At 45.7% G+C, this 22,134-nt stretch overlaps 1 protein-coding gene across 1 annotated transcript in view; it reads right to left on the bottom strand.

Annotated features, from left to right (window-relative positions):
* Positions 1–21,623, bottom strand: part of CMTM4 (CKLF like MARVEL transmembrane domain containing 4) — a 40,851-nt gene extending 19,228 nt beyond the window's left edge. The window contains exon 1 of the mRNA XM_056526099.1: positions 21,092–21,623. Coding sequence (XP_056382074.1) covers positions 21,092–21,277 — 186 coding nt within the window. The 5' untranslated portion in view covers positions 21,278–21,623. The remainder of the gene's footprint in view (positions 1–21,091) is intronic.
* Between the last annotated feature and the right edge of the window lie 511 nt (positions 21,624–22,134).

The following is a 22,134-nucleotide window of genomic DNA, read 5'->3' as shown; positions in this document are numbered from 1 at the left end:
TAGTGCAAGTGATGATAAGAATGATGGGGGGGTAGTGCAAGTGATGATAAGAATGATGGGGGGGTAGTGCAAGTGATGATAAGAATGATGGGGGGGGGTAGTGCAAGTGATGATAAGAATGATGGGGGGGTAGTGCAAGTGATGATAAGAATGATGGGGGGGTAGTGCAAGTGATGATGATGAGGGAGGGAGGAAGTGCAAGTGATGATGATGATGATGGGGGAGTGCAGGTGATGATAATAATGAGGGGAGAAGTGCAAGTGATGATGATGATGAGGGGGAACTGCAAGTGATGATGATGAGGGGGGGGGGGGGGAGTGCAAGTGATGATGAGGGGGGCTGCAAGTGGTGATGATGATGATGATAGGGGGGGACTGCAAGTGATGATGATGATGGGGGGTGCAAGTGATGATGATGATGATGAGGGGGGGACTGCAAGAAATGATGATGATGATGATGATGATGGGGGGGGACTGCAAGTGAGGATGATGATGATGGGGGAGGGCAAGTGATGATTATGATGATGGGGGGAGTGCAAGCGATGATGATGATGATGGGGGGAGTGCAAGCGATGATGATGATGGAGGGGAGTGCAAGTGATCATAATGAGAGGGGGAGCAAGTGATCATAATGAGGGGGGGAGCAAGTGATCATAATGAGAGGGGGTGCAAGTGATGATGGGGGTTGCAAGTGAAAGGGAGGGGGATGATTTGGATGCGAAGGAGCACTGGCTACTTCCCTACCTGGCTACCTACACAGTTACCTGCCTGGCTACCTACCTTATTCATTTCCTGGTTACATACCCACCTACTAAGCCACCTGGCTACCTACCTACATAGCAACCTAAGTACCTACCTTGCTACCTACCTATGAACTTGCTACTTGCATAGCTACATACTTATTTATATCCAAGGAAAATCGTAGCTCACCAAAGTATAAAGTGCAGAATTCGGTGGAGTTTATACAAACAGTGTTACAGAGCAGGCTACATTTCATCGCCTCTCATGTCTGACAAAGGCGAAGACAGATCGCTGAAACTTAGCCTGCTCTGTAACACTATTTGTAATGTAATAAACTCCACCGAATTCTGCACTTCTGGGGGAGAGTGAGAGTGAGTGAGAGTGAGAGTGAGAGAGAGAGAGAGAAACTCTGAGCTTCTGATGTATGAGCCAGGATCATGTTATAGAGCCTCACACTGTCCTGCTTTTTCTCTCTGCACAGAGCCCTACTTCTCCACCCTCACTTCCTGTATTTGGACTCCTCATAGAGACACACAGGCAATAGCTGTAGGGACAAAAATATATACATTTTTAACCAATGTATATTACATATAATGGTATTATCTACATTACATAAGTTTTTGTTGACAACAGGTACACTTTAAGGCTAAGTTTCTACTTGTTTTTTTATTTCTTTTTTAAACGCCAAGAAAAACGCCAATTCTGCCGCATGGCGTTTTGACAGCCAAAAAAAACGCTGTGGCCAGATGTTAGCTGGAAATCAATGAGAAATCGCAAAATTCTTTTTCCACTTGGCGTTTTTCAGTTTGGCGTTTTTTTTCTTTTTTTTTCTTTTTATCTTTTTGCCATTTTTTCACTTTTTTGGAGTTTTTCAGCTCCTTGGCGGTTTTGGAAAATTGCAGCATGTTGAGCAACTGGCTTTTTTCCCCCTGAAATCGTGGTATTTTTATCCCATAGATGTCTATGGGAGTAAAAAAAAAATGCCAAGAAAAACACCATCTGGGTTTTAACTTTGGCGTTTTTTTCAGGCGTTTTTTTAGTCTCTTTTGGACTTTAGCAATCCCAAAAAGTGATGGAGATACCTTTTTTTTTTTTTAAATAAAATTTCGTAGGGTACCATTTAAAAAAATAAAGATAAATAACTAATAAAAAAGATACAGTAATGATGGAAAAAAATTGTATCCAACGAAATTTATCTTTTTTATTACAAATTTTTTATAAATTTTTAAACAGGGATCAATTTATGTGTGCGGGCAGGGACCTAAAAATGTAGCAGACAATAATAAAAATGTAGTGTGTGTTTTTCACTTTTTTTTTTTTTTAACATTTATTTAGGTAGTACTACTATTCCTCCCAGCATGGAACACACCATGATGGGAGTAGTAGTACCTGTACTAATTGACAGATCGCCCATTGCGATCCTCCTGTATAATGTATAGATGCGGCCAGCCGCTCTTCTATGGTCCCCTGCACTGCCGTATATATACACACACACCTATTCATATTTCCTGCAGAGCTGTGATTGGCAAGATGGTTCCAGCTAATCACAGCTCTCTGTGGGAAATATGAATATGTGTATATATACGCCCGCATCTATACATTATACAGGAGGATCACAGCGGGTGTCAGGAGTGACATCTACTGTGATCTTTCCTTATAGGGGTTCTCCGGTGCTAAGACATCTTATCCCCTATCCAAAGGATAGGGGATAAGATGCCTGACCGCGGGGTGCCGCTGCTGGGGACCCCCGTGATCTTCCACGCCGCACTCCGTTAGCATCAGCCCCCGGAGCGTGCTCGCTCCGGGTCTGATTACTAGCGATCACAGGGACGGAGCATAGTGACGTCACGGCTCAGCCCCCGTGTGACGTCACGCTCCGTCCCCTCAATTCAAGCCTAAGGAGGGGGCGGCGTGGAAGATCACGGGGGTCCCGGGGTCCCCAGCAGCGGGACCCCCGCGGTCAGGCATCTTATCCCCTATCCTTTGGATAGGGGATAAGATGTCTTAGCGCCGGAGTACCCTTTAACTGCAGGTACTACTACTCCCAACATGGAGCACATTCTGCTCCATGCTGGGAGCTGTAGTACCTGCATTAATAGACAGATTGCATCATGTGTCAGAAGTCACACTCGCTGCGGTCTATTAATGCAGGTACTACATCTCCCATCATGGAGCAGAGTGTGCTCCATGTTGGGAGTAGTAGTACCTGCAGGTAAGAACAGATCACAGCGGGTATCACTACTGACACCCGCTGCGATCGTCCTGTCTATAGCAGAAATGCAGAGCGGCTCTATACAGCGCTCGCATCTCTGCACTTTACTCCGGCTGGCCACTTATTCATATTTCCCTCTGAGAGCTGTGATTGGCTGCAACCATCCAGCCAATCACCACTCTGGGCGGAAAATATGAATGAGTGATGTTCTATTCACATTACTGGCTAGAGTATAGTGGAGAGATGCGAGCGCTGTATAGAGCCGCACCGCATCACTACTATATTATGGACGATTGCATTGGGTGTCACGACTGACACCCGGGGCGATATGTCTATTAGTACAGGTACTATTACTCCCATCATGGAACAGTCTGTTCCATGATGGGAGTAGTAGTACTACCTAAAAAAGATGTCAAAAATAGAGAGAAGAAAAGTGAAGCACACAATTAAAAATAAAAAAATATAAATTTCGCTAAATACATTCCCCCCCCCATCACTACTGCATCTTTTTTTGGTACCAACAAAAACTGCCAATGTGCCAAAAATGCAATTTCCACACAAATGAAAAGACACCAGAAAAAAAACGCCAGATGCAGGAAATTGCAAACCAAAAAATATCAAACCAAAAAACGAAACTTAGCCTAAGGAGGTGACTGTCACAAAGTACTCTCTGCATCTCCCACTGAAATTTGCAATAAAAAGGAAGTCAGGTTATTGAAGCAATTGTATGACACTTGAAATTGCCCTGTTCGTAAGGAGATATGGTTACTGGTTTATGGCAATGTCATTTTAAACCATACTTCAGAGATGTACATGGAGGTCTTTTCCTTCCTGCTTTGGACAGATGAAGAAAGCCAGAGTCACACAGGGGATGATCAGGTGAGGTTAGGGGTCAGGTGGTGGACAAGACAATCTAAGAATTTGTTATAGAAGTAAATGAAAACACCAGCATGTATCACAAGGACTTCAGTGCCTGCTAGACGTTGATAATCTGCAGCTCTTGCCCATGACCTAGGTAGACACGGTCTTAAAATTCGGCACAAGAGTAATGTGTTACTTGTAAAAGTCTTATGATGCAGGGCACTGGCTCAGATGGATCCAACTGCACATTCCTTAGTCTAGGCTGCTCTTCCCCCTTGTTCAACCACAAGTTATTTATTTCTGGAACAGAGTGTTTTCCTCCTCCAGCTGCTGGAGAGTTTAGGGCTGACTTGTATATGTCTTTAGTGCACAGACAGCGACTTCCTGTCACAGAAGTTATGGACAGCGGCTGGATGATGGGAAGGCTTCTCTGGTCAGTGATCAAAATCTACAGCAGCAAGAGGACTACATTAACTGCTCAGCACAACATCTATATAAGGCAGTTTGCCATCACAGATGTACTTTTATACCCATATTACAGCAGAGTGACCCAAACTGGCAGCATTAGGGTCTGTTCACACTGTGGAATTCCCACAGAATTCCGCGCAGTGAACTTTAACCCGTTAAGGACACCCTGGTACTTAAAAGGACACAGGGCGTACCTGTACGCCCGTGGGAATTTTGGTCCCTGCCGGGCGGGGACCAGATCAGGGTGACTGCTGATATCAATCAGCGGGCATCCCGTACAAATGCCCAGGGGGGTCATCAGTCCCCCCCCATGTTGGCAATCGCCGCAAATCGCTAGTGAATTCACACCGGCAATTAGCGCCGATTCCCGGTCATACGGGTCTATGGTGACCCGGAAAATAAGGGGGATCGGGGTTGTCTAAGACACCCACGATCCCCCTGAAGGGATAGAAGTGAGGTGGCAGGTGCCACCCCTCCTATTGGTCGTCAAGAAGCGACGATCAATAGCAGATCGGGGGCTGGGGGGGTTATCTTTCGGTTTCCCCATTCTGCCCACCCACAATAGGAGGGGCAGAACAGGGAAAGCGACAGGGACCGGCGCCGAAGATCCACTTACCCATCGGCGGCAGAAGAGGATGGCGATGCGGCTCCCTGGATCCTACTGAAGCCGGTGAGCTGCCTAGCAACATCTGGAGGGCTACAGTTTGAGACCACTATACAGTGGTCTCTAAACTATAGCCCTCCAGATGTTGCAAAACTGCAAACCCCAGCATGCCCAGTGAGTTTCCTGCTTCAAGTATGAGCTGCGGAAATTTTTTTGCCGCTGCGCAAACTCCTAGCGGGAAACTCATTGTAAACCTCCGCCCATGTGAATATACCCTAAAAACACTACACTACACAAACACAGCCCTGTCGTATTTCAAGTAAACAGTTTAGGGCCACATATGGGGTATTTCCGTACTCGGGAGAAATTGCACTATAAATTTTAGGGGGGGGGGCTTTTTTTCCTTTTACCACTTATGAAAAGGAAAAATTGGGGTCTACACCAGCCTTTTCGTGTAAAACAAAAATTAAAATTTTTTACACTAACATGATGGTGTTGCCCCATACTTTTTATTTTCACAAGCGGTAAAAAAGGAAAAAAAGACCCCCAAAATGTGTAACGCAATTTCTCCCAAGTACGGAAATACCCCATCTGTGGGTATAAAATGCTCTGAGGACGCACAACAAGGCTCAGGAGTGAGAGCGCACTATGTATATTTGAGGCCTAAATTGGCGATTTGCACAGGGGTGGCGGATTTTACAGCGGTTCTGATATAAAAGTGAAAAAAAATAAATACCCAAATGTGACCCCATTTTGGAAACTACACCCCTCACAAAATGTAACAAGGGGTATAGTGAGCCTTAACACCCCACAGGTGTTTGACGAATTTTTCATTAAAGTTGGATGGGAAAATGAAAAAAAAATGTTTTTAATTGAAATGCTGGTGTTATCCTAAATGTTTTCATTTTCACAAGGGAAAAAAGCCCCCCAAATTTGTAACCCTATTTCTTCTGAGTAAGACCATACCCCATATGTGGATGTAAAGTGCTCTGCTGGCGCACTACAATGTTCGGAAGAGGAGGCGCGCCATTGGGTTTTAAAGAGAAAATTTGTCCGGAATTGAAGGCCACGTGTGTTTACAAAGCCCCCATAGTGCCAGAACAATGGACCCCATTTTGGAAACTCCACCCCACACGTAATGTATTAAGGGGTAAAGTTAGCATTTATCTCTCCCCCCCCCCCCCCCCCCACAGGTGTCTGGCAGAATTTTGGAACAGTGGTCCATGAAAATGAAAAATGTAATAGTTTCATTTGCTCAGCCCACTGTTGCAAAGATCTGTCAAACGCCAGTGAGATGCAAATGCTCACTGCACCCCTTATTCAATTCTGTGAGGGGTGTAGTTTCCAAAATGGGGTCACATGTGTTGTTCTGGCACCATGGGGGGGCTTTGTAAATGCACATGGCCCCTGACTTCCATTCCAAACAAATTCTCTTTCCAAAAGCTCAATGGCGCTCCTCCTCTTCTGAGCATTGTAATGCGCCAGCAGAGCACTTTACGTCCTAACATGGGGTATTTCCATACTCAGAAGAGATGGGGTTACAAATTTTGGGGGTCATTTTCTCCTATTACCCCTTGTAAATATGGTAAATTTGGGGAAAAAACAGCATTTTAGTGAAAGAAAATGTCTCTTCATTTACACATCCGACTTTAACGAAAAGTGGGGTGTTAAGGCTCACTGGACCCCTTGTTACGTGCCTTGAGGGGTGTAGTTTCCAAAATGGTATGCCATCTAGGGAGTTTTCTGCTGTTCTGGCACAATAGGGGCTTCCTAAATGTGACATGCCCCCCAAAAACCATTTCAGAAAAACTCCCTCTCCAAAATCCCATTGTCGCTCCTTCCCTTCTGAGCCCTCTACTGCGCTCACCGAACACTTGACATACACATATGAGGTATTTCCTTACGAGAGAAATTGGATTACAAATTTTGAGAGGATTTTTCTCCTTTTACCCCTTGTAAAAATAAAAAATAAAATGGATCTACAAGAACATGTGAGTGTAAAAAAATTAAGATTTTGAATTTTCTCCTTCACTTTGCTGCTATTCCTGTGAAACACCTAAAAGGGTTAACACACTTACTGAATGTCATTTTGAATACTTTGAGGTGTGCAGTTTTTTTTTACAATGGGGTATTTCTAATAAGAAAGCCCTTCAAATCTGAAATGGTCCATGAAAAAATTCCCCCATTTTGAAAATTTTGTGAAAAATTGGAAAATTGCTGCTATACTTTGAAGCCCTCTGATGTGTTCCAAAAGTAAAAACATGGCAACTTTATGATGCAAAAACTTAAAGTAGACATATTGTATATGTGATTCAAAATTTATTTGGTATGTCTATTTTCCTTACAAGCAGAGAGCTTCAAAGTTAGAAAAATGCAAAATGTTCATCTTTTTCATAAAATCTTGGAATTTTTCACCAAGAAATGATGCAAGTATCGAAGAAATTTTACCACTAACATAAAAGTAGAATATGTCACGAAAAAACTCTCGGAATCAGAATGAAAAAGGTAAAAACATCCCAGAGTTATTAATGCTTAAAGTGACAGTGGTCAGATGTGCAAAAAAATGCTCTGGTCCTACAGTGAAAATTGGCCTGTTCACACTGCAGAATTTCAGAAGCGGAAATTCCGCCACTGAAATTGTTCTGCTCAAAGAAAGAACATGTTCATTCTTTGAGAGGAATTCCGTGAGCACTGCATAGCCGTCAATGGTGACTGCGCAGTGCCACACGGTCCTACCGCTGCTGCCGGCTGCCAGGCTGAATTCCAGCAGCCTGAATTCCGCGCCCTGGATCTATAGGTGAGTAAGCCTACAGACAGACAATCTAGGATACTCAAGTTTGCACCTTTTCACATGGTGTAGCTGTAAGTGCTCTTGTATAACATTTTGGAGTTTCCAGCTGTGATCTGCATGAGTAGCAAATTTAAGAACTGTGCCTTTTTACATTTAGATGCATATTTTTTTGCAATGCATGGCATTTAGGTGCAAGTCTGCATCATTTTGCTGGTTTAGAAAAAAGCTATAAAATTTATATATATATTTTTTATTTATTAATTTTTTTGCATAAGTTAAGTAAGGTGTGGGTCTTGGCGTGCACCTTTTTAAAAATTTGGCAAAAGTTCACAAAAAAAAAAAATTCAAACTGTGTAGAAATTCACTTTGCCAACACCAACATTGATTAAAGTTTAGAGAGTCTATTAGGCCTTTTGGATGACATCCCTGTAAATGTTGCCACTCCCAGTTTGCATAGACAGGGAAAGAAATAACTATTCTCACCATTCTTTTTGCTAGAGTGCCCAGCAGAAATGGCCAATAACGTCCCTATACTCTTTGCAATGGAGCCAATCACTAGCTTCGGCGGTCATGTGCAAGAAGAGATACACATGAACACCGAGACCAAAGATTGGCTTCAGTGGCCTGTGTACAGTGTATGGTGACATTTTGATTTTGTCATGCCCTTCCCTGCTACAAGCCCCTTATTTTAAGAAAGGCCTTAAAATTCTCTACCAGGGACATCTTTATTCGGTTGTTCACAAACTGAAGTTTTACAATGGCGACTCTCCACTTAGGAATGTTGCTCAAAAAAGAGAGCCTGTGGACTCTTAAAAAGAAACATACACCATTAACACCCATGTGAAACTGGTCCCCAGATTGGGGTGCTTTTCACATAGGCCCGCTCCCCCCTATTCACTAGCTATTTGTGCCAATAGTTTGTGTATCCAATATATTAAGGAAGGCGTAGCCTGTCAACTGGATGGCAACCACTGCTCAGTTCTCCTTTCTTCGGTTAAGATGCTTTACTGTCTTGAACATAAAGTAATGCAAAGTGGATCCTAAATCTTGAGAGAATATTGCATCCCTTGTTGCACAATGTACATGCACTCTCACCTGTAATTGCCTAAGAAAATGAAAATATGTATTGAAGGCTGTAAGTCAATAGATGGACTGACCAGCTCCCAATGTGTATACCTGCAGACACCTGTCTTATAGCACACTACAGAGATCAACTTGTCACAGTCTAAACCAGTAATGCGAGACCTGCAGTGCCCCAGCATGTCCCGAGAGGCACAGCCTGACACACAGGCAAAGCAGTAAGGGATGGGAGCAGATGGAGGAACAATAGACTTCAGGGCCAGGGAAAGACGCTAGCGGCAGCCATCACTGGTTATCACCCATCCAAATTATGGACACCTAAAATTGTTGAAAGACAACAAACCCTCCTGTGTGACTGATCTGACACTGCATGGTGGAATTAGTTTATAGAAGAAACCTCGGCACATGGGTTTACCTGCAAATACCCTATGACATGGGATTGTAAAAGGTCAGACTAATGGAACCTCACCAAACAACAGTGTAAAGAGCATGGTGGACATGCCCTTTAAATATGGGCCTTAAACATTAAAGGGAAGACTTCACCTGTTGCAGATCCCCCATTGATCTTACTCCTCAGAACTTTCTGTGAACCTACCCTTAAATGGGCACTGTCAGATACAAAAACTTTGGTTATACATGCTTTAAAACATCAAATCGGTTTTGCAATTGCTTTCATTACAAAAATTCTCAGTATTTAATACTGAAAGAGACAGTCAAACAACTGCCCCCCCCTGCCTGCTTGGACACATACTAGTCCTGCTGTGTCCATGACTCATGGACACACTTCCTTGATTGACAGCTGGTAGCGCATGGCTCACAGCTGGAGGAAAAATCCTCCCACTGTCAGCTTATGTCCCGCTACTGTCAGTGAGGACAAGCTGGGAGTTGTAGTTTTTGCTAATGCTAGGGGAGATGTGAGAAGACAGCATACTGAGGGAGGGGGTGGAGACCTGCAGCGAGGCCACGCCCCCTCCCTTTGAGAGGAATTCAGACTAGTGAGCTAAATTAAAAGTCTAATAAAAAATAAAAATAAAAGGGGCTAGACATATAAAAATTAGATGTACATGGTCAGGGTTAGGTACTAAGTGATATTTAAAAAAAAAAAAGTTTTTTTGGTTGGATCCGACGGGTACACTTTAAAGATGAGCCAAGAACTGAGCATAGAGTCTAGCAGGTACCTCTTTACTAGCGTCTCACTTTAAGGGTTGACTGACAAATCTCTTGATACGCATGTATAGAAAGAGACCTGTCTGTCGAGCCCAGTGAGGCTGGAAGATGCTGTCAGAGACTTTATACCCTGTACTTCCACAGCATTTAGAGTAAATAGTGCATTGTAGTGAGAATGCTCATGCCTGTTTCATGCTGCCTGTGGCTCACACAGCACAAGTCAATTATCAGGTTCCCTTTCATAACCTAACCAATGTCGGACCAGTGGGTATCCAACCTCTGGGGCCTAAGCTGATAAGCACAATGCAGGAGCTGTGGCACAGCAGTAATAGTCCTGGAGTACCTGTTTAACAATGCTCAGGGGCTAAATTTCTGTTCACCAACCCCAGACTCACATTCTTCATCACTGATAGGTCGGAATTCTGACTGTATGGGGACCCCCTTGAATGTGGCTTTCCAAACAATCCCTGATACTTGGAGGAATTTGCTTTCCACATAAGCTGTAATTGTTACATTATTGTAGCCTAGGAGTTAATCTACAGCATATTCATCATCAGACAGCAGGAATGCAGCACCATGCCTTTAGATTCTGACCTCTAATAAGGGCAGAGAGTTCACAAGCACTATCGAAATCCAAGCAGGCAGCACTAACCAGAATCAACACATTACCCCATAAGTAGACAACTTCTACTGTGTTCTGAAGAACTCATGTGATCACCATGTGACCAAAGCTAGAGCTATATGGCTACCCATACAGCACACTAAGCAAAAGCAATGCATCATATCCAATTTAGCTGGCATGTTCCCCTTTTCTCAGTTGGGACAGGGAGATTGGTCAGGGTTAAAGGAAAGCTAAATGGAGCAAAGTACAGAGATATTCTTAATGAAAGTCTGATCCAGAGTGTTCGGACTGGGATAAAGGTTCATCATCCAATAATAAATGACCCTAAGAACACAGCCAGGACAGCACAAGAGTGGCTTAGGGACAACTCTGTGAATCGCCTGACCGAACCAACTGAACATGACCTGAAAATGGCTTCCACCGACGGTCTCCATTCAACCTGACTGAGGATCTGCAAAGAGGAATGGCAGAAAATTCTCAAATCCAGGAGGAGGAGTGCAAACCTTGTAGCATCATACCCAAGAAGACTGGAGGATGTTATAGGGCTGCAAGATATATCGCAAAAACAATCGAATCGCGATTTAAGCTTTTTGCGATATAGCGATACAGCCCCCAGGGAAAACTTGTTATCTGCTCGGGGCGGCTCCCGTGTGCTGCTGCGGGCAGGGGCAGTCCAGAGCAGGTAAAAACAAATTTAAAAGACAACTGCAGCGGTATGACACTTATCCCCTATCCACAGGATAGGGGATAAGTGTTTGATTGCGGGGGGTCCAACCGCTGGGACCCCCCCCCCCCTCGATCTCCCTAATGGGGCGTCGCCATTAGCGCTCTTGGTGACGCCCCGTCTCCTCCCCGTCCCCTCCCCGTCCCCATACAGTTCTCTATGGGAGAGGCGGGGAGGCAGCGTTCGTGTCTCCCCCATAGAGATGTATGGAGGAGGCGTGCCGGCTGCAACGTCATGCTGCGGCTGGCACGCCCCCTGCACGGGACAGCCGCGGACCCGTACAGGAGATCACAGGGGGTCCCAGTGGTCGGACCCCCCGCAATCAAACACTTATCCACTATCCTGTGGATAGGGGATAAGTGTTAATCATGCTGCAGATGTCCTTTAAATACTAAAAGTAAGTGTTTCCCAACCAGGGTGCCTCCAGTTGTTGTAAAACTACAACTCCCAGCATGCCCGGACCGGCAAAGGCTGTCCAGGCATGCTGTTAGTAGTAGTTTCACAAGAGCTGAAGGCACCCTGGTAGAAAAACACTGAGCTAAGTAAAAGGGCGCAGGGAGAAGAAAAAAAATAAAAATAAACCCTTGTGCACAATTACTCCCGGTCCCTGCAGATGCCATCAGTCTCCGTGTGGTCCGGTGTCTCTTCTTTACCATACAAGTAGTAGGACTTTTCCCTTTTCAGCCAATCACTGGCCACAGCTGTGTCACGTGTCAAGCCAGTGATTGGCTGATGGGGAAAAGGTCTTCTTTGGCTGCAAACACACTGGGTTTCCTGGATCTGGTGGGGGATTTGAAAACCACCCAGGAAACCCAGTGTATTGCTGCAGTACAAAAAGCTACCTACAGGGGGAGAATGTGACAGGAGGGGGGGATAATGTGACAGGTGGAAGAAAATGTGGCGGGGAAGAAAGAATGTGAAAAAGGGGGGTAGCTGTGATATGGGGGAATTGTGATGGGAGAAGATGTGACCATGAGGGGAGAATGTGACAGGGGGAGATAGAAATTAAATGGGGAGATGTGAAATGGAGGAGATTGGACATGAAATTGCGGGATTTCACCATTTATTATATTGCATTGCATATCAAAACTGCAATATTTAGGCCCATAATCGCAATTGCAGATTTTCCCCATATCGTGCAGCCCTAACTACCAACAATGCTTCAGCTAAGTGCTGAGTAAAGGGTCTAAATACTTATGTTAATGCAATATTTAAAAAAATAAAATAAAAATTATTAAAGGAGATATGCAGCATTAAACTTATGTCTTCCTGTGCCTGGGCTGCAAAAAAAAATTAAAAAAATAAAAACTTTAACTCACCTACGTTCCCCCGGTATCGGAGTCCCGTTCCTCGGCTCTGCGCTTCTTAGGCTCGAATAGTCATGCTGCGGTAAGCATATCGCCGGCCACAGCGATGTCCTGCCTCGGCCGGTGATAGGCTGTGCACAGTCATGTAAGGAGCCGGTCTGTGACCGCAGGACGAGGTTTCGAGCCTAAGAAACACAGAGCCAAGCAGGAGTAAAGGAATGGGATGCCTATACCGGAGCAACAGGGGGAACGTAGGAAGTTTTTTTTGCAGCCCGGGCAGAGGGGGACATAAAAGTTTTATGCTGCATATCTCCATGTGGATGTGACTGGTAATGCAGTTTAGTGCCATTCACTTTAGGGAAACTCAGGTACAGTATAAGACACAGATGGTGCTGAGGGGTGCATGCGCGCGACTTACTTAGGAGGACGCAGGGGATGTGAGCTCTGTGCCAGCCAAGCTGTTATAAGCTGTACTTAGCGCAGTTATCAGCATTTAGCAGAAGAGACTTACCTTGACGGGTGGCGGAATATGTCCCGCTCCAGTAGTAAGAAGTTCCAGGCTGATTCACAGCGCCTTTCTCAATCAATTCCCAAGTTATTCCAGGCAGCCCCTCTATCTAATATGGTGGCACCTGCTATTAGCCAAAATGGGGCTTCAGAGGAGGAGGAGACTTAACAAGATCTGGCCTCTCTATCTCCCGCGTCCATGTTTTGCAGCATTCAGATCCAGGTACTAGGACAGTGCATAGCTGATAATGAAAACAAGAAAGATTGTGGAGCTGGCAGATGCGTTAGAGGCCGATCATAAAGACCTGACTGACCATGCTGAGAAGCTAGAGTTTCTAAAACTGAAACTTGAGGACCTGGAGAACAGGTCTCGGAGGGCAAATATTCGGATCCGTGGCCTGCCCGAACAGGTGACTGACTTGAAACCCTCTGTCACCACGCTATTTCAAGCTTTGCTACCTGATGCAGACCCAGAAATGCTCCATATGGATCGTGTTCATAGGGCCCTGACTAGGCCCCCCAACCCGGACATTGCGAGAGATGTCATTCACAAATTGCACTATGCAGAGATGCAAGACCAACTGCTGGCTGCAGCTCGCAACATAGAGACTCTCCCAGATATGCCGTCTACAGTCTGGCTCTATTCTGATTTGGCTCCCTCTACACTGGAACGCCGTCTGCACTTTGGCCTTACAACGAGAAGGTGTCAGGTACCGGTGGGGATTCCCCTTTTCTTTGGCCTTCCAGATTTTCAGCAGACAAGATGCCTTGACTAAGGAAAACATTGCCTAGTCTTTGGACCTTCCCTCCCCCCCCCCCATCCAGACCATAGCACACTGTGGCACCTGCAGTACCTCGTCAAGCCCCTCCAGAATGAAGGTGACTGTGAGGGGGTTTCCCCCCCCCCCTCTTTTGCCTGGGACTTTGTTCTGTTCGTTACTCTATGAAGACTTTTTTCAGAGATGCTGGGACACAGAGGCTAGATTTTTTGGTCTGGGGGGACTGTTTAGACTTTTTCCTAATTGCTGGGACAAATGATGCTACATTGACTCCCCTGTTATCGGATTGTGATTTATACTGTTATTTTTCTTTGTTTATTTTTAATTTTGGTGCCCCACCCCCCTTTTTGTGGGCCTGATAGGATAGTGTTGTTTTCTATGCCCATACTTCCTACTGGTTGCTAGGATTTCATGCATATTTTGTTTTTTGCATTTATGTGTTTGTCAGGTCTCTTCTATGTTATAGCAGCTTTGTGTGGCTGGATTTGATGTGTCCCCCGTTTCCCTCCGGGAATCTGGAAGTATGTTGGCCCTATCTAATATGTGTTGTGTTGGTTTTGTTGTTTGATTTGTTTTCTGTTCTGTGTGTCCTTACAAGCCTTGTATTGTACTTCCCCTTTTGTCGATTTCTTTGTACCTGGAGCTCTGAGGTCCCCTCTTACCTCCTTTTTTCTTAAGTACCTATCACTTCTCTTTCTTTTTCTTCCCTTAAGCACTTTTTTCCCCACTCCTTATGTGTAGGATCCTATTTCACAATGTGCAGGGTTTTAATTCCCCCACAAAACGTAAGAAAGCTTTTGGCGAGTATGCTCGGCATAGGCCGGATATTATATCTACAGGAGACACATTTTACCCGTCTTTCCCTAAATTTCTTCATAGGTCATACTCGAGGGTGTAACCGGTATCTTTTGAGACTAAAGGTAGCGGTGTTCTTGTTTGTCTACGTAATGATTTTCCCCTTGAAGTTACCAGTACGGTTATTGATCCTGAAGGGCGTTATGTGGTTACTTTGGAAAGTATGAGCAGCAAGTTTAATTCCTATGCACCAAATGATGACCCTATTGCATATTTTGATACTCTGTATCGGTAGGTCTCTACACTGAACTAGGACATGCTGCTTTGGGCCCTTGAGACTTTAACTTTGTTTTCAATGGAAAACTGGACCATTCTAGCACGGCCATGTTTCGTCGCTCAGGCGCACAGCAGCGTCTCATTAACTTTTGTTCCTTTTTTTTTTAGCAGACATGGAGGGAACATAATGGGACAGCCTGGGGGTATTCGTACTATTCTTCTGCTCACGTGCACTATATTAGGATAGACTGACTGCTGACAAATGCTGCTACTCTCCCTTATTTATTATTTGCTAGACAAGTAATTGTGCCCTGGTCGGATCATGACAGTCTTTGCTGCACTGGACTTTGTGGGTAGGTCACACACATACACACACCATTCAGATGGCACCTTAATGAGGCTGTTCTGACTAATCCTTCCGTAGTATCTCAGGTGTCTGAGGACTTTACTACTTTTTTTGCCGATCACGATGGTTCTGGATTGGACCCAATGTGGGTGTGGTCTGCTCATAAAGCATTTATTAGAGGCCGTATTGTTGCTATTGCCTCGGGTGTCATTAAAGCATGTGATAGTCAACAGTCTATGCAAGAACACAGATTGGCCAAATTGTCCTTGGCGCACCAGAGGCCCCCTGATGCCTATTTATATAAAGCTATGCAGGATACCAGGGTGCAGCTGGATTCCATCCTTTTGGTCTGTGTGGAAAAACCTGTCCAATGGACCAAAGCAACATATTACCATTTCGCTAACAAACCTGACCAACTTTTGGCTAACATGCTCCGTCAGCGTCAGTCTTTGAATGTTATTCATGGCATCCAGCTGCACCCTGGTTTGATTACATCTCATCCGCATCCTATTTACTCTGCCTTTCACGGATATTATGCTAGACTTTATAATGAGCCCCGCCGTCCACCTACTCATGGGGATTGACTTTGTGAATACTTGAGAACTGTCCCTCTGTCTACTCTATCTGAGGAAGCTAGAATGCCCATCTTACTGTGGAGGTCAGGGAGACGATTACCAATCTAAAGCTTGGCAAGTCTTCAGGTCCTGATGGGCTGTCGGCAGCTTATAAAAAGGTTTGCTGCCCAGCTGACCCCCTACCTTACCAAATTGTGTAACTATTTACATCCGAATCCCTTCCTCTAAGTACTTGGACGCCCTTATAACTGTCATACCCAAACCTCATGAAGATCCTCTCCAGGTACACAACTACATAAAGATTACTTTAATGTGGACACCAAGATACTCTCGATTTTGACCCGGCGTCTTAATGGCTTCCTACCCCAACTGGTCCACCTGGACCAGGTGGGTTTTGTGCCAGGCAGACAAACCCCGGATAACGTCCAGAAGGTACTCAATCTAGTGGCCCATTTGAATGCCTCGATTCTGCTTACTTTGTTGACGTTGGATATCGAGACAGGAATTTGATTGCGTTTCTTGGCAGTATCTTTTTGCAGTCCTGGAGAGGATGGGCTTTTCCGGTCCGTTTGGGAGCATACTTTGATTGCTCTATGCTTGTCCAAAGATGCCTTATGATGCCTACTAACACACCTCGTCCAATCTCCATATCTCGGGGTACTCATCAGGGGTGTACCCTATCCCTGGCACTTTTTGCCCTGGCGACTGTTCTCCGGTCCTATCCTGATGTTAAAGGAATACAGGTGGGCTTTCATTCGTATAAACTTAATTTATTTGCGGATGACCTATTAACTTAACACAACCCCTTGTATCTCTTCCAAATCTGTTTAAGATTCTATCAGAGTTTGTGGAGTTGTCTGGCCTTCACATTAATAGCTCTAAGTCAGAGGTCTTGTATTGTGGAGTACCCTCTGCCACTCAGAAGCTAATTGATTTGAACTTTGGGTTTCAGAGTCCCTCTTCCGGTCTTCCATATTTAGGGGGTGTATATTACTAAAACACACTTCCCTCCCTTTATGCTGCTAATTATCCCTGTCCAAGTCCTTGAGAGAGGACCTCAGGAAATGGGATCTTCCATATATCTCCTGGATTCGGAGGGTCAACGCTGTTAAAATGGTGTATTACCACACCTGTTATACTTTTTTTGCACCCTCCCAGTCCTGGTGAATGGGGCTGATTTGAAGGCCTTTCATGCAGTTATTACAGTTTATTTGGAGGGGGCAAACGTCCTCGTATTCACTGTACAGTTATGTATTTTCATAAGCGATTGGGTGGCCTATCAGTCCCAAATCTTATGAAATATTATTATGCAGCCAGAATAACACAACTGACTATGGTTAATACTTCTCCTTTATGGATTAGTTTGGAATCTGATTAAGTCCGACCTTACTCTAACAGCACTTATGTGGTCTGTTACTCCAGTAGCTCATCTTCTCCCTTCTTTTGTTCTTGTGGTCCTTCATGCTCTCTCTCTGGCGACAGGTATGCTTTCGCTTTTCTTTACAATCCCTCCCCTCTAAAGCCCCTTTCACACTACAAAATTACTCCGTTTTAAATCCATGCACTATCACAAAATAACGGGCTATAATGGGTTAAAACAGCTATTAGAAAAATCCCATAGACTATAATGGGATTTTCTAACAGCCGTATAGGTTTTTGTAACTGCCGCTTTCAGCTGATTTTCAGACGGAATTTCGTACGGATCTTTTAAAACGGAGTAATTTTGTAGTGTGAAACAAGCCTAACTCCTCTGCTCCTCAATCCTGCTTTTCCTCCGGGATTACTCCCTTCTGATTTTCCTGGTGGACGGAGAGACGTCTTGTCTGTCTAGCTGATTTTTTAGTTTGGGAACGCTAGATGTCTCTGGAGGATTTTCAGAATACATTCCGTCCTTTATGCTCTGAGCTTTTTCATTCTCACCAGGTTTTTTCTTTTCTTCGATCCTTAGCTCTAGGTACACTGCCCACCTCTTCCACTGTTTTAGAGAATGTTGCCCATTATTCTCTCCTCTGTACGGGCTGGTTGTCACATCTATACGAGGTCCTCAATGCCCCTCCTAAGGACCAAAAATTGCCATTCATGCTCAAATGGGAAGAGGATTTTCACTTTACCATGTCCTTACGGCGTTGGCAGGCCTGCTGTGAGTAAAGGGAGTTGGCAGGTGTCTCTTTAGGAGACTTCCCTGAAGATATTGCATAGGGCCTATGATGTCCCCGCTAGTTACATATTAGGTTTCCTTCCTCATCTAATTGTTTCCGGGGGTGTCCCACAGTGGGTGATATGTCCCACACTTTGTGGAGTTGCTGGGTGGTCAATACGTTTATGTGATATTACTGGATTTCCCTGTCTCTTCACACCTTCCTTTTATCTGTTAAGTGATAAGCCGTCTTGTATGCCTTTTCGTCTAAATTTAGGTTGCTAGCTGCAAGGATCCATGTTGCCTCCCGATGGAAACAACCTGACTTATTGTGGGATGTTTCTATTGCATGCATTTGTTATTGTACGGCGAGGACAGGGTGGAGGGATTTCAGATGGTCTGAAATCCTCATTGTCCTGATCTTAGGTACACTATGGGGGACATTTCCTAATCTAGTCTATTCTGGGTATGCTTATAGACCAGCGTATGTGGTAGTCTCCTGTCTATTGTGCTCCTAATTTATCAAAGGTCTCACAGCCCTTGATAAATTCTGTGCTCAGACTTCAGGGTCTACAGCTTAAACTGCATTTAGACCTGCTCCAACATGGTCTGACATTTCAGCGTATTTTGGGCAGATGCGACTTGTCGCACAAAAGTCGCACTTGATAAATTCAGCACCAATGCATTTTCGTCTAAAATAGACTTGCATGCATCATGTTCTAAAAATCCTCCACAGCAAAAGTCGCAGAAAAGTCGCACATATTTAGACTGCGACTTTCTGTGTGACAAATTTAGACAGGAAAAAACAGTCTAAATCCTTTGATAAATCTCCCCCTATGTCTTTGTATTTTCACCAGGGGGACTACCGTATATTTTTCATTATTTTCTACTAATTGAGGCTAGTATAGTTTGCTCATTTAGTTCTTCTATTTTACATCTTTATCTTTCTGCCTGGGTTGCATCCCAGATGCTGTCATATTACTATGGTTTACTACTGCAACTCTAAATAAACTTGCTCGGTTTGTTACTAAGACACAGATGGTGCTACATAGCTTCCACAAACTAAGTGCACAAAACAATAGTATGTATATATTTGCACCCCCTACTGAGCGATCCAATCATACGTATACCTCCGTTGCTCATCCTACTGAGCGATCCAGTCATATGTACATTAGGGATCGACCGATATCGATTTTTTAGGGCTGACACCGATACTCTGTGAAGGTTAGGGCCAATAGCCGATAACTTATACCGATATTCCAGTATAAGTTATCGGCTATTTATTCCCCCAACCCCCCCCCCCCCCCCCCCGGTGACACCGCTGCAGATCATTGATTTAAAGTGGGCGCTTTAAATAAATGAACTGCACCAGCTTTTGCGAGAGACCGCCGCCGCCACCCGCTTCTCTCCCCTTGCCTGTCCTGGTGTCCCCCTGAGTCCTATCACTGCCCCCCGCACCGGCCAAAGACCGCCGCTGCCCCATTGCCTCCCCATTCCCGGTTTTATAATTACCTGTTCCCGGAGTCCACGCTACTTCTGGCTCCGGCGGCGTCCTCCTGAGCTGTCACTGTGCGCACTGACGGTGACGACGCATTGAGGACGTCACTCGTCATTGTGCAGCGCACAGCATAACACAGGACGCCGCAGGAGCCAGAAGTAGCCCGGGCCCTGGAAACAGGTAATTATAAAACCGGGGATGGGGGAGGCAATGGGGCAGCGGCGGTCTCTGGCTGGGGCAGTGCAGTGGAGGGGTGCGGCGTGGTGCTGTGGTGGGGGCAGTGCATTATCGGCAAGGTAATTGCCAATACCGATAAAGTCCAAAATCGTTAATATCGGCCAAACCGATAATTGGTCGATCCCTAACGTATATCTCCGTTGCTCTTCCCACTGGGCGATCCAATCATACGTATACCTCCCTGCGGCTCCTCTTACCCTCCACAGCAGGAGTGCACATACAGGCTGTGGCAAGGAGACTGCAGCACCATCCCCTTCCTCCCCCATTCTTATGGAATCTATATAGCCACACACGACTCTACAACCAGCATTATTGCTACATCACAGGAGTACCATTCTGTAACATAGATGAAGATGTCAAGGTCTCATCTCCATGCCTTTTTCCACCTTCACTAAGCAATTTGTTTTTGTTGAATTTTAAAAAGAGTGGTGGTCACCCAGGATGGCAGAAAGGCACAATTACCGACTAGTTCTGTCACAACGTCTTGCCCTCATCATTCAGGAAACAGTTATCCAGCTTTCCCAGAGACAAACGTAACTCGGAAGGAATTTGTTGACTTCTTCATTTAAAAGAAACACCCTTCATCTGTAGAGCCCCATGTTACCATCCTTTATCCGCTAGGATCTTATCCTAATTCCTTCTGTGCCAAAACCACCATCACGTTGGAATATTCCATGTTTTGTCAACAAAAAGTTGTAAATCAATGGTGAACGTGAGCGGCACAAGGTCTGTGAAGGACACCACCTGATCACACTCCTCCAAGGCCACCCTGCTCTCCTGAACCAGCGACAATAACAAATATATGCCAAGTACAAGGGCCCCACAGCACAAGGCAGAGCAGGCTGTACCTGGCACTGTTTCCTATCACAGATCAGGGCAGGTGCCTTTAATACCCATTAGAAGGGTGGGCACTGCCCGGAACATCCCTGAATGTATTACAATGTATACCACCCTGAGACTATGTCGAGTGCGTACAAGTCTAAATCTTCCACTCCTGTATGACTGCACTTCTGGGCAAAATTACCACTCAGGTGCATGGGAAAGCTGGGTGACACTGGCAATACTTTGCTGGCTGTCACTCAAAAGCAGATGTATGCAATCCTCTGCAGTGGTCTCCAACCTGCGGACCACCAGATGTTGCAAAACTACAACTCCCAGCATGCCCGGACAGCCAACGGCTGTCCGGGCATGCTGGGAGTTGTAGTTTTGCAACAGCTGGAGGCACCCTGGTTGGAGACCACTGCTCTACAGGATGGGGGGGCTGTATACAATGAACCCCCCAGCACTGCATGCACACAGTAAGACATCTAGTAACCTGTTGCATATGCAGCCCCCCCCTGCTCCAGCCCAGCCCCCAATACTCACCACTTGGCTGCATTTCAGGACCCCAAAGAGTGAGCGGATGTAGTCCACATCACAGTGGATGCCCCTCCAGCCCCGGTTCTCCCGCACGGGCTCTGTGGTGGGCTGGTAAGGGCTGCTGGCTCCGGACACCATAGAGGCTGTAGACGCCTCTGCCTCGAAGCCATCCATGTCCTCTGCCGCTCTCATGCCTGGGGCTCCAGGAGCGGATTAGTGCAGGGGGCCACACTTCCCAAGATGCATAGCGATGGCCAATTGGCAGACCACGTCACTGTAGTCCCTGGGTTAAGTTAAAAGCCCCTCAGTGATGCCCACATGTCAATCATCCATGCAGCAACCTGTAGCACAGCGACAACTACAGACCAGCGTCCGGCAATGCAGGAGCTCCAGGCGGCGCTGCTCGCGGCTACAGCACCACACCCCACCCCACTACACTCCGCCGGACTCCGGACGAGCTTCGCCCCCCAGCTCCGCGCTGCCCTGGGCCCCGGTTCTCCCCGCGGTGACGCGCAAGTCGCAGCGCGAGCCCGACACTGACGCGCTCTGCAGGTAAACTGAGCTCTAGCCAATCGCAGACGAGGCTCTTTGTGACGTCACCGTAAGGCTTATCAACATAGCTCCGCCCATACGCTCTGCGCGACTCCTTGTTGCCCTGTCTGTAGGCAGCTGGCAGCACTGGAGGGTGGCACGTCTGAGGGGCGCTGCTTGTGGTCCAGGCCCAGAATGTCTAGACCCAAATAAAATAATAATGCGCAGAACAATGGCGTTAGAGCTGGACTGGCTACTAGAAGTAGTTCATGAAAATGTCGCCTAAAGTTTCCTCAGGTTGCTATGGACTTTTATCACTTGTCAGAGGCCAAATATATAGAAGCTACTGCTGTGTATAGTGTTTGGGGGCTGACAGGGCAGCAACCACCCATTGCAGTGTTGCCCAACCAGGATGGCTTCAGCTGTTTCAAAACTACAACTCCCAGCATGCCCGGACAGCCAAAGGCTGTCCGGGCATGCTGGGAGTTGTAGTTTTGCATAGGAACTGGTTCATGGTA

This window comes from Hyla sarda, chromosome 6, assembly GCF_029499605.1.
Source record: "Hyla sarda isolate aHylSar1 chromosome 6, aHylSar1.hap1, whole genome shotgun sequence".
Taxonomy (NCBI): domain Eukaryota; kingdom Metazoa; phylum Chordata; class Amphibia; order Anura; family Hylidae; genus Hyla; species Hyla sarda.
The sequence above is the reverse complement of the archived record's forward strand: the minus strand, read 5'-3'. Positions and strand labels throughout refer to the sequence as shown.